The following is a 13,762-nucleotide window of genomic DNA, read 5'->3' as shown; positions in this document are numbered from 1 at the left end:
ACTCCGGCCGGAGTCTGCCGTCTTCGTCTTTGTTGCAGACTCCGGAGTCTGCAGTCTTGTCTTCACTGTGGCACTCCGCTCCTATAGATCCCTTCGCCCCTGACCCCCTCTCATAGCAGGCGTCCTGCCCCGCCTGGCCACTCAGTGCCTGGAGCAGCTGGGTGGCAGCCATCTTTGGCCTTCCAATTTGCATACTCACTCTGATTGGCTGTGGGCATAGCGGAGGTACGGTCAATTTACATGTTTATTATTAGGTAAGATGATATTGTAAAAATTAAGTTAAGAAATTTTACATACCATTATATTAGCTGGGCTGCAAAAATATTCGTTGTAGGCTGCATGCGTCCTGCGGGCTACGGATTTGACATTCTTGTTTGTAACGGGCCAGCACTATAACCACTGAGAAATACCGGCCAGGTCCCTATCACTAAGTTTTGTTATAACTATTGTCCATGGGTTTTGGTTTTTCTATCTAGCTACTCTTTTTATGAGGAGCTTCTGAGAGTTTAAAAAAAAAAATGTTACCACTGTTACAGAATACCTAAGATAAATAATATTTAATAGAATGAAGTTTAAAAAGCTAATTTGGAGAGTTCCATCATTTAACCACATTAGTATGTGTTGGAATGTTGTTTAATCTCTCAAGGTTTTTATCCTTAGATAAATGTTCATAGTGCCTTATAGCACAAGGCACATAATAAGCTTTCAGTACACACTTCTTAGTACACATTTATTCAAGAAAACCAAGGTCAAGCACCTTTTTTCTTATTTTGTGGGAAGAGTGCTCATTATAATTCCATCAAGTTGATTAACTTTCAATTGTGGCCTCATGTACATACTTAACTTTTTAAAAGTTGATTGATCTTCAATTTATGCCAACTCTTTGCCAGGATCATTGTGTCCTCAAAGAGAACAGAGCAAATGGGCAGCCTAGTGTTGGGTTTATGTATTGTCTACATGTGCAGAGTAAGGTGAAGAAAGAAAGAAAAGTGATGCTGTCTGTAACAAAATTTAATCTGTGAAGTTTAAAAAGAAGTTTGCATTTTTAAACAATCCTTTTTGGGAAAAATCACTTTAATTTGAATTTTAATGTGCAAGATTGTGCCCTATATTTTCTGCTTTCTCTTGGATTGTTAACTAGTTGTTTTTAAGGTTGAACTTTTAAAAAGGTCAGTAGTAGAATTTAGAATTCTCTTTTCCTAGTAATTGGTTATAGTTCTTAGGTCATAGCAGTGGAAAGAATGGTAAGATGTTAGTGGAAGTCTTTCATTAATTTAACTCTGTCAATTATATATTGCCTAACTAAGTAGATCTAAGGGAGTATAACTAAAGGAATAATAAATTATTTGAAAAGTTAGAATCACTAAGACTGACAGAAAGAAGAATCCAGGATGATTTTTGAGCTGAAGCTTAAGCAGCTAGTAGGAAAGAAGTGGCTTGTTCCTAGAATTCTAGTGTTATGAATTTCATTGCAAGTATAGATGACAAAAGACTGATGTGAAACTTTTTCAACTTTGTCATAATAATGCTTAATTTTATTGCTTAAAAAGAAAGAATGCATTCTCTGAATTTATAGCAACTAGCAAATGCTGCAGAAAATAATCAAGATCTGAGAATTTTTAGATACCATGAAAAATATATGAAAACTGGTAGCTTTAATTCCACATTATTAAAATTTAAAAATTTTAAATGTGTGGTTTACTTTGTTCTTAAAAAGAACTTTTAAAACAGAAAGAGAACAACTCCCCTAAAGCACAATTTTTATGAAAACTGACAGAATGGACTCTGTATTAAATATTTCCAAAGAGTTCCTGAGACCAAAAATGGTGGCCCTTCTTTTCCAGCAGCTGGAATCCAAAAGATCTTGAAACCAGTCCTGAAAAGCTTGCTCCTATGCAAGAAATCCTGGTGGCTTTTGAAAGGAAGATAGAGAACTATTCTGCAAAATTTCAAGTGGTAGTAGAGGTGAGTCACTGACATGAAGAATTTATTCAGGGACTACAAATATTCATTTTTCTCGTTTTAATTGAGTTTTTCTTTTCTAAATATATATTCAGCTAAGGCAGTTTGAAAATCTTAGTCTTTGTATTCTAAAAATTTTAATGAATAGAAAGTAGTAGAGCAAGCAATATCTCCTCTCCTACACAAAAACAAATAGATTGAAATTTTAAGAAGCAAAAACAAATACATTGAATTTTCAGTGATGCAATCTTCAGCAATAATACCATTTCCTTAAGATGATGATGCTGGGAAAAGACACGGTAAATAAATACTGTATTTATACTTTAAGTGTATTGCTACTGTAAGGTATACTTGGGTGAGATTTATAAAAATGTACTAATTTGATTTGATTTATAACCTTTTTGATCATCAGAAGACTTTGTTCTTCTAGTAGGAATGGAGGATACCAGTGAAGAGGGTCTCCTTGCTCCGGATAGCCTGGCTAAGTTCCCTTTGGGTAAAAACAGTGCACTCTTAATATAGCTTTTCTCTGATTATTGCTTTGGGGAATGGGAAATACATGGGCATGGTACAAATTTCCAAGGGCACAAAAGTTATAAAGTGAAGTCTCCCATTTCTGTCCCACAGTTGTCCAGTATCCCTCAGTAAGAACAGCTGTATTGATCAGTTTCTTGTATATTCTTACTAAAATATTGTATGTATATATACAAACATACAGGTGATACACACTTTTAGTTGTTTCACATCTTTACACACTAATCTGGAGGTAAGATTCTTTCCCCCCATCCATTCCTCGGAAAATTGGGTAGAAGAGTACTAATTTACACGGTTTTATCTTTCTTCCAGATTTAACATAGGCATGTAGCATCCTTCCTTTATACACTAACTAGAGGCCCGGTGCATGAAATTCGTGCATGGGGGGGGTGTTCCTGAGCCCAGCCTGCACCCTCTCTAATCTGGGACTCCTCAAGAGATGTCCCAACTGCCCGTTTAGGCTGGATTGGGCCTAAATGGGCAGTCGGACATCCCTCTCACAATCCCTTGCAGGCCTGATCCCTCCCAACTGCCTCCCCTGCTGGCCTGATTGCCCACAACTGCCCTCCCTTGCAGGCCTGGTCCCTCCGAACTGCCCTCCCCTGCTGGCCATCTTGCAGTGGCCATCTTGTGTCCACATGGGGGCAGTCATCTTGTGTGTTGGAGTGATGGTCAATTTGCATATTACTCTTTTATTAGATAGGATAGAGGCCTGATGCACGAGTGGGGGCCAGCTGGTTTGCCCTGAAGGGTGTCCCGGATCAGGGTGGGGGTTCCCTTGGGGTGTGGGGAGGCCTGGGCGAGGGGCCTGTGGTGGTTTGCAGGCCGGCCATGCCCCCCCGGCGACCCAAGTGGAGGCCTGGTATCTGGGATTTATTTATCTTCTGTAATTAAAACTTTGTAGCCTTGAGCGGAGGCCAGGGCCGGCCAGGGAGCTTGGCTTCCTCCATTGCAGGGGGCAACCCAAGCCTCCTGCTCTCTCCAGCTCTGTGGCTGCCGCCATTTTTGTTGGGATTTATTTATCTTCTATAATTAAAACTTTGTAGCCTTTAGAGGAGGCCAGGGCCGGCCAGGGCAGGAAGGAAGCTTGGCTTCCTCCATTGCCAGGAAACCCAAGCCTCCTGCTTGCTCCGTGGCTGCAGCCATCTTGGTTGGGTTAATTTGCATACTCGCTCCTGGTGGGAGTGGCTTGTGGGCATAGTGGAGGTATGGTCAATTTGCATATTACTCTTTTATTAGATAGGATATGTAAGATTCTATTGATTATTTTAATGCTTTGTAATTTTGCCTTTGGGACTTTAAAAGATCTTTCTAATTGCTATATTGTAATCTAATTATTTGCAACAATGCAATTGATAATCTCAGTTCTTTATTTTGTAGCTGCTCCTCTCTTACCCACTTATTTCATTTTTTAAGAACAGAAGTAAACCCGGAAAGGCAAATCAGTACATACTTTTTATGAAAACTATACATACAATTTATGAAAACGATGCAGATAGCTTCCTAAATAATACATTAGTATGAATTTCAGTTTAACAATGAATGGTTATTAACCAGGTACCTGTTAGTGTCTGAAGGAGAAAGTGGAGGAAACATTTACAGGGACAGATAGGAAGTAGGTACAAAGACAAAGGGGAGGATGCACAACATGAAGGAGAAGGGAGGTAGGTCCAAGCAGCCATAGTTTTTAAATTTAGCCAGTGGATGGACTGAACTGTATTTGGCTTTTGTTGGGCTAGTAGGACAAAAGAAGTCATAACCTGGAGATACAATTAGTTGTATCTATCACTTAATTGGATTTCACAAAGAGCTCTACTTTCCAATATTTTGGAAGATTCAAGAAAAAAAAGATGTTTTATTCTCAGGAGAATGAATCATTAACTTGGAATATTAAGTGGCTTCTCATTTATTGTTATTTCTGATATTGACAATGATTTAAACTAGAGCATATTTTATTTCTGTTTCTGTTATCTTTTATCTTCACATTCATTTGAAAGCTCTTTTTTTAAGTTAAAACCATTTATGTGTGCTGCTTATTTACCATCCCCCCCAAAAGCAACTAAGAACACTTTTAGAATACAGATTTTGTTTTTAAAACAAAACTAGAATAGAGTGTGAAATGTTTTCTACTTAGAAAGTTTCAGAAATAGAAATGCTTCATCCACATTAGATTGTGATGATAACATGTCAGCGCACATATGCTTTTCAGCATTTCATTTTAAAATAGTATTTTTGAAATTGAATCACAAATGATGTGTGCGGCTTTGGGAAAGTATTAGTCTTTGTACTGGGTTAAGTGGAGAAACAACAGATAGATTATGGATTGACAAGGACAAAATACTATTTTTTAGTAGGGTTTTGGGATTTGTAAGTGATTTATTATACCATTTTCAGGTGAAGCCTGCCTTTGCAATTATAATGGTGATAATTTTGGATGAAGTTTTTCATTCAGAAGGTACAATGTAAAATTCATCTTTCTAGGAATGTATGATATAAAATAGGACAGATTGAATTTAATAGATATAGTAAATAATATTAATTTTAAAATGTGCTCTACCTAAATGGCAATTTATTTAAAAGAAGTATATGCCCCTTTCCAGACCCCCCACCCCCCCTTTGTTTTTTTTGTTTTCTTTTTGCAACCACTCTGCTCTTCCAAGCTCTGGAAAACTGAATTATAAATGTCAGAGAATAAGCAACTAGAATTCTGTCAGTGCATTTTTCTAAAGCATTTTTGATGTGAGAACCTAAAAGAAGTAATGTTTAAATAACAGGAATGATGCTTTAATAATGGAGGCAACACTTACAGTATTCTGTTTTATGTTGACATTTCCTGGATACTTCTTTTGACTAGTTGATGCATGGCAGTAAGGATTGGGACTGAAAAATTTTGATCCTAGTCTCCTCTGTAACTGATTCATTGTATTATCCAGTAGAGCAATCATATAACCTCTGTCTGCTTCAATTTCCTAGAATTGTGAGCCTCTAAAGCAAAGAGCATGGTGTTTGTAAGCCCTGCAGCATGTAGTTTCCAGTTTTGTTAGATGCAATCTGAGATACCTAAACAACTGATGCCTCCCCCATACACACAAACCACATTTTAATGCCATCTATATATATGTAATATATATTACACACACACACACACACACACACACACACACACACACACACACACACATAATACTAGTGGCCTGGTGCACGAAATTCGTGCGGGGGGGGGGGTGTCCCTCAGCCCGGCTTGCACCCTCTCCAATCTGGGACCCCTTGGGGGATGTTCCACTGCCAGTTTAAGCCCGGGGATCGGGCCTAAACCAGCAGTTGGACATCCCTCTCGCAATCTGGGACAGCTGGCTCCTAACCGCTCACCTGCCTGCCTGCCTGATTGTCCATAACACTCTGCCTGCCGGGCTGCTTGCCCCCAACTGCCCCCCCTTGCCAGCCTGATTGCCCCTAACTGCCCCGCCCCCCGCCAGCCTGCTCAACCCCAACTGCCCCCACCCTGCTGGCCTGCTCACCCCCAACTGGCTCTCCCTGCTTGTCTGCTCGCCCCCAACTGCCCCCGCCCGCTGGCCTGATCACTCCCAACTGCCCTCCCCTCCTGGCCTGATCGCCCCTAACTGCCTCTGCCTTGGCCTCACCACCATGGCTTTGTCTAGAAGGTCACCCGGTCTAATTAGCATATTACCCTTTTATTAGTCTAGATAGATAGAGGCCTGGTGCATGGGTGGGGGCTGGCTGGTCTGCCCTAAAGGGGGTCCCAGATCAGGGTGGGGGTCCCCACTGGGGTGGCGTGGCCAGCCTCGTGAGGGGCTGAGGGCCGTTTTCAGGCTGGCCACACACCTTTCGGGGTGGGGGTCCCCGCTGGGGGGCGTGGCCGGCCTGGTGAGGGGCTGAGGGCTGTTTGCAGGCTGGCCACACCCTCATCGGGGTGAGGGTCCCTGCTGAGGGTGGGGCAGGCCTGGGTGAGGGGCTGAGGGCTGTTTACAGGCTGGCCATACCCCTAACTGCCTCTGCCTCGGCCTCACCACCATGGCTTTGTCTAGAAGGTCACCCGGTCTAATTAGCATATTACCCTTTTATTAGTATAGATAGATAGAGGCCTGGTGCATGGGTGGGGGCTGGCTGGTCTGCCCTAAAGGGGGTCCCAGATCAGGGTGGGGGTCCCCACTGATCTTTTCATTGCTGACTTTCCTTCTGCTGTATTCTAATTTTTAGAAATTATCTGAGTTTACTAATATCTTCCTTCTTACAAAATGATCCTTGAACATTGGTGATGTCATTGAATCATTGTTTCCCCCTGTCCCAACTAACAACCACACACCTGTGCACTTGCACCCAGTCAGTTTTTGGTAGTGGTCTCTTGTAGAAATGACACATTATTTCACATCACTACTTCCTTTCAGATTTTATACCTCTTTTTTTTTGTTCTAATTGTGATGAATAGCATTCCTAGTACAACTTTAGTTTGGTATAATGTACACGTATGCCTTATTCCTAAATATTTTTTTTTCCAAAAAAGTATATATAACTAGAGGCCCGATGCATGAAATTTGTGCACAGGGAGGGGGTGTCCCTCAGCCCAGCCTGCACCCTCTCCAATCTGGGAACCCTCAAGGGATGTCCGATTGCTGGCAGTTGGACATTCCTCTCACAATCTGGGACTGCTGGCTTCTAACCACTCGCCTGCCTGCCTACCTGATTTCCCCTAACCACTCTGCCTGCCAGCCTAATAGCCCCCTAACTGCTCCCCTGCCAGCATGATCGTCCCCAACTGCCTTCCCCTGCGGGGCTGAGGGGACTGGGGGACTGAGGCTGGATGAGGCAGGGCTGAGGGGACTGGGTGCCGCCATCTTGTGTCTGTGGGCGCCCCATCTTGTGAGGGTGTGGCAATCAGCATATTCCCTCTTTATTGGCTGTGGGCACCGCCATCTTGGGGGGTATGACGGTCAATTAGGATATTCACTCTTTATTAGATAGGATGTGTATAGTCCTATCATTGAAAATAAGATATCGCTGATTGTAAGGTAAACCTCCAATTTACAGACTAATAAGAAAAAAATTATTTATTATAAGATAACATCAATTATAAGACCTGTTACTACTTCATACATGTTAAAATATGAAGAAAAATGTAACAGGGTCAATGAGATGTGGCATGTATAGTAGATACTGTTTTTAGTCTTACTAATTTTTGTTTGTTAAAATTTCCATGTATTCTTGTTTGCTTGATAAACTTTTCAAATTTTTTTACTTTCATAGTTTTTGTGAGCTGTTTCTAAGTTAATTTTTACTTCATTGCATATATGATGCAAATTAAGAAATTATCTTTTCTTGGTCTAATTCTTTCTAATTGCTTAATGTCTTTATGATCACATAACTTGATTATCTCTACTCTACTTTCAAATTCCCACCATGGCACAAAGACTCATCATCATTTGAATATTTGAGATGGGAAACATTTTTTCTTTTTTTCAAAAAGAGCAAGCTGTATTGAAAATTTCTCAACTCTTTTCCTGCCACACAGAATTACATATTAGCTCTATGCATAACTAACTTCCTGGTAGGATGTGTCATGATGTCATGATGTAATTGACCCTGTCTTGTCAATTCATTTTATACAGACTTTTCCTCATCTCATATACTTAAAAAACTTATTTTAAAATTATAGTTGACATATGATATTTTATTAGCATTAAATACATTTTTGAAACTTGGGTTTATTTTGCCTTAGCTTCTGTTTTTTTTTTTTTTCTTCTCTAGAACTAAATAAAAACACAAAAATTATTTTTCCCAGCCCCCTATTACTTCACTTTCTCATTGTCTCTAGAAGAATGATTTACAAATCACGTTTAATTTGAGAGAATATGTATGTTGAGGTGGGGTTGAGAGCCATAAGTTAGGGTATATTAGTATTTTGCATACCTTAAAACTCTCAGTTGGGAGAAATGTCACTATTTTTTTTATTTGAAGGAAGATAAACTCCGTGTATCCTTGAGGCCCACAACTCAAGGTCAACATTCCATAATCTGTTAAATCTGAATTGCCTTTTCCAGAATTTGGGGGGTAGGGAGTAGGGAGAGAGCAGAGAGGTGGAGGAGGTGTTCAGGAAACCAGAAAAATAAAAGGAATTATAAAAACAGGTTTTTCTACCAATTAAAAAGTTTTAAGGAACTCAAGCCATATGTAAATAATGTAAAATAATAATAGAATAATGCTTTGTTTATAAGTGTTAATTTAATAGATTATCCAAGAAGTACTATATGGCTAGTCTTTACTCATAGATGATACTGAAATGTAATTAAACTGGTTGAAATTATTATCAAAAACTCTTGGGGTTTATAGATTTTAGGGAGGAAGATCTATGAACTCCTGAACTTGTATGTAAAATTTGGCCATTGGGCACAGTTTTTTTGTTTGTTTGGTAGGGAGAGGATCCATAGCTTTCAGCAAAATCTCAAATAAGTTAATAACTCCAAAGAAATTAATCCACTTATGTAGCGGTCAGCACTATTTCTCTTCTATCTGCTTTCCATAGTGATCTTGAGTATAAATCATGAACCCCCAGAGTATTTTGAAAATCAAAACAAAGAAAATTTGATCTTGAGTTGTTTACTTTGAAAATGGTGGTGTTGTTCAAGTGGTATATTTAAAACAATAATACTGCACATGAACAACCCTAGGAATTCACTTGTAGGAAATAGTGAGTATAAATGAAGGTGCTATTATATGCACAGAAAAAGGCATTAGAAAACTGTGGATCCATATATGTTGAAAAAAATGTGAAGGATTAGAAATATGTTCTTATTTTGAACATAGTACTTTCATAATTGTGACTTAAATCATTTTTTTAAAGTGAAGTATATGTACTGGAAATAAACGTTACCTTGTATATGTATATACTAGTGGCCCGGTGCATGAAATTCGTGGTGGTGGTGGGGTGTTCCTCAGCCCGGCCTGCACCCTCTCCAATCTGGGACCCCTCGAAGGATGTCCTACTGCTGGTTTACAGGGACCGGGCCTAAACTGGCAGTTGGACATCCCTCTCACAATCCAGGACTGCTGGCTCTAGCCGCTCACCTGCCTGTCTGCCTGCCTGATTGCCCCTAACCACTCTACCTGCTGGCCTGCTCGTCCCCAACTGCCCCCCATGCCAGCCTGCTCACCCACAACTGCCCCCCCCTGCTGTCCTGCTCACCCCCACCTTCCCTCTCCACTGGCCTGCTCGCCCCCAATTGCCCCCCTGCTGGCCTGCTCACTCCAAACTGCCCCCCTGTCCTGATCATCTCCATCTGACCCCCACTGATATCCTGCTCACTCCCAACTGGCCCCCTGCTGGTCTGCTTACCCCCAATGGCCCCGTCCCCCACCATCCTGATCACCCACAACTGCTGTCCCATCCTGGCCTGATCACCCCCCGGCGAGCCAAGCTCACAGCCCCTTCCTTCCTTCCTTCCTTCCTTCCTTCCTTTCCTTCCTTTCCTTCCTTTCCTTCCTTTCCTTCCTTTCCTTCCTTTCCTTCCTTTCCTTCCTTTCCTTCCTTTCCTTTCTTTCTTTCCTTTCTTTTTTTTTTCTCCCAGTGCCTCCTTGAGTGGAGGCCAGGGCCGGCTGGAAGCAAGTACCTGGCATTTATTTATCTTCTATAATTGAAACTTTGTAGCCTTGAGCGGAGGCCAGGGCCAGCCAGGGCGGGCAGGAAGCTTGGCTTCCTCCATCGCCAGGGAAACCCAAGCCTCCTGCTTGCTCCAGCTCCGTGGCTGCCACCATCTTGGTTGGGTTAATTTGCATTCTAGCTCCTGATTGGCTGGTGGGAGTGGCTTGTGGGCATAGCAGAGGCATGGTAAATTTGCATGTTTCTCATTTATTAGTGTATATGTGTGTATGTATGTGTATATATGTGTGTGTGTATAGGAATTACTTTTTAAAAAAATATTTTTACTAGAGGCCCGGTGCACAAAATTTGTGCATGGTATGGTCCCTGGGCCTGGCTGGCGACTAGGGCCGATATGTGGGGGGACTGGCAGGGTGATCGGGGCCCCCACTCGCACCCGCCTTGGCTGGCCTGGTGCCGCCCACTTGCTGGCCCCGCCCCCCGCCGCTGCCACCAGTTGGGGCCTGTGGGCTGGGGGCAGTTTCTGAATTGAGTGTTTGTCCGCTCGTGGTCAGTGCATGTCATAGCGACTGGTCGTTCTGTCATTTGGTCGATTTGCATATTAGGGTTTTATATAGATAGACTAGAGGCCCGGTGCACGAAATTCGTGCACAGAGGGGGGTTGTCCCTCAGCCCAGCCTGTACTCTCTCCAATCTGGGACCCCTCGAGGGCAGTCGGACATTCCTCTCACAATCCTGGGACTGCTGGCTCCCAACTGCTTGCCTGCCTGCCTTCCTGATTGCCCCTAACCGCTTCTGCCTGCCAGCCTGATCACCCCTTAACCACTCTGCTGCCAGCCTGTTTGCCCCCAACTTCCCTCCTCTGCCGGCCTGGTCACCCCTAACTGCCCTCTCCTGCAGGGTTGATCACCTCCAACTGCCCTCCCTTGCAGGCCTGGTCCTTCTCAACTACCCTCCCTTGCAGGCAGGGTGCCTCCCAACTGCCCTCTCCTGCTGGCCATCTTGTGGTGGCCATCTTGTGTCCACATGGGGGCAGGATCTTTACCACATGGGGGCAGCTATATTGTGTATTGCAGTGATGATCAATCTGCATATTACTCTTTTATTAGATAGGATAGAGGCCTGGTACAGGGGTGAGGGCTAGCTGGTTTGCCCTGAAGGGTGTCCCGGATCAGGTGGGGGTTCCCTTGGGGCATGGGTTGGCCTGAGCGAGGGGCCTGTGGTGGTTTTCAGGCCGGCCACGCCCCCTGGCAACCCAAGCGGAGGCCCTGGTATCTGGGGCCTGTGGTGGTTTTCAGGCCGGCCACGCCCCCTGGCAACCCAAGCGGAGGCCCTGGTATCTTCTACTATTGAAACTTTGTAGCCTGGAGCAGAGCCAAGCCTGGGGTTCCTTCCAGGCCGGCAGCCATTTCTGTTGGGGTTATAATTGAAACTTTGTAGCTTAAGCGGTTGGGCCCGGCCAGGGTGTGCGGAAAGCTTTGCTTCCCCTGTTGCCGGCGGTAACCCTGGCCTGCTCTCTCAAGCTCCATTCTGCTGTCATTTGTTTGAATTTGTTTACTTTCTATAATTGAAACTTTGTAGCTTGAGTGGAGGCTTAGGCCTGGCAAGGGCAAGGGGAAAGCTTGACTTCCTCTGTTACCTAGGAAACCTTGCTCTCTGTGGCTGTAGCCATCTTGGTTTGGGTTAATTTGCATACTCGCTCTGATTGGATGGTGGGCGTGGCTTGTGGGTGTGTCGGAGGTATGGTCAATTTGCATATTTGTCTATTATTAGGTAGGATATTTTTCAGAGAGGAAGGAAGAGGGTGAGAGAGATAGAAACATCAATGATGAGAGGGAATTATTGATTGGCTGCCTCCTGCACGTCTGACACTGAGGGCAAGTGCACAACCCGGGTATGTGCCCTGACAGGGAATTGAACCATGATCTCCTGGTTCATAGGTCGACGCTCACCCACTGAGCCACACTGGCCAGGCAGGAATTACTTTTAAATGCTCGTGTGACTAATGCAAATACTTGATTTTTGTTTTTATTATAGTGCATGCAGGATATGGGAAATACTAAAGCAAGACTACTCTATGAAGCCAATCTTCCAGAGAACTTTCGAAGACCACAGACAGATCAGTATCCTTTTATACTTCTTTATTGTGGGTTTGTAAAGAATGAACTCATTTTTATAGTTCATATTTTAACTATGCTTAGGAAGATGTGGAAAGATGTGAACTTTATCATACTGTTGCTCATTAAAGATAAAACTTGCTTTGTCCTGGGCTGTGCTTTGTATATAGTAAATTTTTGTTAGGAATCTGGTAATACATGATCTATGTGGTATTTTTATGTAATTTTTACTAAGTATAAAATATTATACCTATTCTTCTTGATTGATCTCTATTTCTTTTATTTTTCATTAAAATTTTATTTACTTATTTATTCTGAGGGGTTGGGGAGAAAGAAGGATTGATTTGTTCCAGTTATTTAAATGGTTGCTTCTTGTATTTACCCTGACCGGAGATCAAACTCTATAACCTTGGCATATTGGGCCAATGTTCTAACCAACAGAGCTTCCCAGCCAGGGCTGTGATTTCCACCTCTTGATTGGAGAGTTTATTTTAGACTGTTTATTAGAGATTTATTTGTGTATATCGTAAATATTTAAAAAAATATTTTCCAAAGGGATTTTCTTTGATCACCTTTATATTGTAATTATATTTATGTGAAGTAGTTTGGCATGTATACATTTAAATGGCAAATTACATATTTAGTGTAAGTGGAGTACTGAAGTAATTTATGCTAATATTCACTACTGATATTCCATATTTGCATAGGTTGCACAACTGTGTTTACTTTACAAATCTGTTCTAATAAATGAATAGAATATTTTCTCACAGGCATTTTAATTAGGATGTTTTCACATTTGCTAAAGATAAACATTTGATTCTGTAGGATTTCTTAAACTCCTATTGAAGTTTGAGAAAGCAGCTTATCAAAATTGTGCTGCTCTATAAATAATAATATCTAATTCATTGTAGGCATTTGTGATTCTATCCATAGGTGACATTTGCAGTTTTGACAGTAAAATGTAGTTTCTTAAAAATCAGTTATATATTAGTTATATATTATCCACTTGTGTACCAAAACAGTTTGAATGGTCAAACAGTGAAAAAAAGATGATCTTTTCACACATGAGATATAGGTCATTATATATATTTTCATATTTATGTAGAAATCTTTTAAGTTATATTCAAAAAATTAGTATTTGTATTGGACTTTTTCTGTTTCTGCTTCCCCCACCTCCTTCCCACACATTTAGCAATCTGGTATTCAAGGCTATCCTATCTAATAATAGAGTAACATGTAAATTACCATCACTCCGCTACGCCCACGATTGGGCGGCGGGAGGCTGGGGGGCGGGACTCGGGGTGGCCTATCGGCCATTGAGAGGCACGGATCCGCTGCCACTGAGGGGGGCTACCCTGCTGTTGAGAGGTGCAGGGGGCGGGACTCCCGCCCCCTGTGCCTCTCAACGGCCAGATCTGCGGCCGCTGAGGGGGCCTGCGGCGGACACCCAGCTGCGCCTCTCAAAGGCAGGGTAGCCAGGTGTCCGCGGCAGCCCCCCTCAGCGGCTGCGGATCTGGCTGTTGAGTCCCCCACCCTG

At 42.4% G+C, this 13,762-nt stretch overlaps 1 protein-coding gene across 3 annotated transcripts in view; it reads left to right on the top strand.

Annotated features, from left to right (window-relative positions):
• Positions 1-13,762, top strand: part of SMAP1 (small ArfGAP 1) — a 201,127-nt gene that overhangs the window by 114,302 nt on the left and 73,063 nt on the right. For all 3 annotated transcript variants that reach the window (XM_079780966.1, XM_079780964.1, XM_079780965.1), the window contains exon 3: positions 12,146-12,231. In XM_079780966.1, coding sequence (XP_079637092.1) covers positions 12,149-12,231 — 83 coding nt within the window. In that variant the 5' untranslated portion in view covers positions 12,146-12,148. The remainder of the gene's footprint in view (positions 1-12,145; positions 12,232-13,762) is intronic.

Source organism: Cnephaeus nilssonii (assembly GCF_951640355.1).
Source record: "Cnephaeus nilssonii genome assembly, chromosome: 9".
NCBI classification, from domain to species: domain Eukaryota; kingdom Metazoa; phylum Chordata; class Mammalia; order Chiroptera; family Vespertilionidae; genus Cnephaeus; species Cnephaeus nilssonii.
The sequence above is the reverse complement of the archived record's forward strand: the minus strand, read 5'-3'. Positions and strand labels throughout refer to the sequence as shown.